The following is a 2,015-nucleotide window of genomic DNA, read 5'->3' as shown; positions in this document are numbered from 1 at the left end:
TGCTGTGAGATCTAGAGCTAGAACAGTAATCTTGTATCGTGAGTTGCAAGCCAAGAGCAGAGAGGTTGGTAGGGGAACACAGCAGCGTTGACATACTTACCTCTGGAATTCTTTTAAGTGAAAGGAAAAAAAACTTTCTTTTTTTTTAAGCCACTGGTGTTTGGGGTTTTATTTTTATACTGCTGAACCTAATCTTAACTGATACACGTTTCAGTCATTGGCATATTACTCCTTTATTAGAAATTGTAAATGAGAAATTATTTCAACACCTGAAGACCAAACTACAACAGAAGATTCCATAGGTTCAAGATTTTGAAACATTCTGGAGAGGGTTTTCTGTAAAGTATATCCTTTCCGTGGCATGGCAACATCATTCTTCTTTAAAAAGGTTACTGGACAGACATCATTTCCACCATCACCTATATAAACAATTCGTGTATAATTCACTCCCTGTTGTAACTGTTTATCTACAAATTCTACCAAAACTACATTTTTGCAAAGATTCTTTGGGCACCTATTGCAAGAATGAGCATGATAATTTTCCACAGTCAGGCGACCATTGCTATCAAAAACTGCTGGATTTGTAAACACTTTATCAAACATATCATGAAAATTGGCAGCTTCTAAAACCCAATCTATGAAGACCGAATTTGAATCTGAAATAATGATGCAGTCAAATTTATCCTTATTCTTTCTTATAAAGTTGAAAAGTTCCATCATCCCTGGAGTGAAAGGCATTGATGTCACTGCTCTTTTCATTTCATCTTCTCTTATACCTTTGTCTCTCAAAAACTTAAAGACTCTGCCCATAAATTCTGTCCAAAATCCTTTTTGATAAGAATCTTGTAATTCAATAGGAAGCTTTTTGTCTGGAGCACATTGTACAATTCTGGTGTCACTATTGTCATCTATGATTGTATTGTCAAAGTCAAAAACCAGCAAAATTTTCATGGTTCCAGAAATAGACCTGGGTTACCCTGAAAAAGAAGAAATATTATTCCCTAAATATACTGTTTATATATCTAGCTATTATACTTATTTAATAAACATAACTAGATGTTAATCTGCTAAAACAAGAATGTAAACAAGTGATTAAACATTTTAAGACAACCACTTAAGCACTTTTTCCTAAGAAGCAAAGTTCATATTTGAGTATTTTAAGTGAAAGAAAAGCGAAGTATCTAAAAAAAACTTCGTAATATTATGGTGTCCCTGTCCCGTGATACTTACAAGAGTTATAAGATAGAAAAATATGCAGGTTAATCATTCTTATTATCTTTAAATTATCAAAGCCATACTTATTTTATTAGCTTAAAATAGTTACAATAATACTCATATTAAATAACAGGTTGTATATAATATAGATTGTGAGTCCAGAATTCCATTTTTTCTTTTTACTTGTTAAATAAGAGAGGAATACCACATTCTGTCATTAACATCAGAGATTTAGTGCTGTACTTGAAATAAAAATGTCTCCAAAAAATTAAGGATTGCACAAAGATTTAAAGAATGTGAATCTATTTTGAAAACAATTTGTTAAAGTTCCAAAAATAGTTATTAACTATTCTCTGCAAAAGCACATGCAATGTCTATTTGGTATGTGTGCCATGTTTCTATAAAGTAACAATAGCCTATGTGCTTTTCACAGTAATGAAAAATAGAAACCACAGAGACATCCAAGAACTGGGGATTGGTTAAACCAGGTATGTATGTGATATCACATAATGAAATATTTATTCAGCCAGTAAAAGCTAAGGTGTTCAGTTCAAATTAAATAAGCAAGTCACAAAATAGTGTGTATGGTATAATCCTATTTTTGCTTTAAAAAATAAATATTTATGTGTACAGTGGTAGGGTCATGTGCGGTTCAATTGTAGTTCATACTTTTTCTGCACTGATTTTGTAATAAAAAAAATTTTTTTCCCCAGAATAATTTAAACTGTTTCAGATCAGAGTGCATATGCTACCTCCTCAAATTCACAACAAAGAAAAAAAGGACTGGTGGGGGGGGGGGG

General features: G+C 32.2%; 1 protein-coding gene across 2 annotated transcripts in view; it reads right to left on the bottom strand.

Moving 5' to 3' along the window:
* Positions 1–213: 213 nt before the first annotated feature.
* The window catches only part of PHOSPHO2 (phosphatase, orphan 2), a 3,332-nt gene continuing 1,530 nt past the window's right edge, over positions 214–2,015 (bottom strand). For both annotated transcript variants that reach the window (XM_008591285.1, XM_008591343.1), the window contains one exon: positions 214–977. In XM_008591285.1, coding sequence (XP_008589507.1) covers positions 226–951 — 726 coding nt within the window. In that variant the 5' untranslated portion in view covers positions 952–977 and the 3' untranslated portion in view covers positions 214–225. The remainder of the gene's footprint in view (positions 978–2,015) is intronic.

This window comes from Galeopterus variegatus, unplaced genomic scaffold, assembly GCF_000696425.1.
Source record: "Galeopterus variegatus unplaced genomic scaffold, G_variegatus-3.0.2 Scaffold12, whole genome shotgun sequence".
NCBI classification, from domain to species: domain Eukaryota; kingdom Metazoa; phylum Chordata; class Mammalia; order Dermoptera; family Cynocephalidae; genus Galeopterus; species Galeopterus variegatus.
Note: the sequence above shows the minus strand (reverse complement) of the source record. Positions and strands in the feature narration are given on the sequence as shown.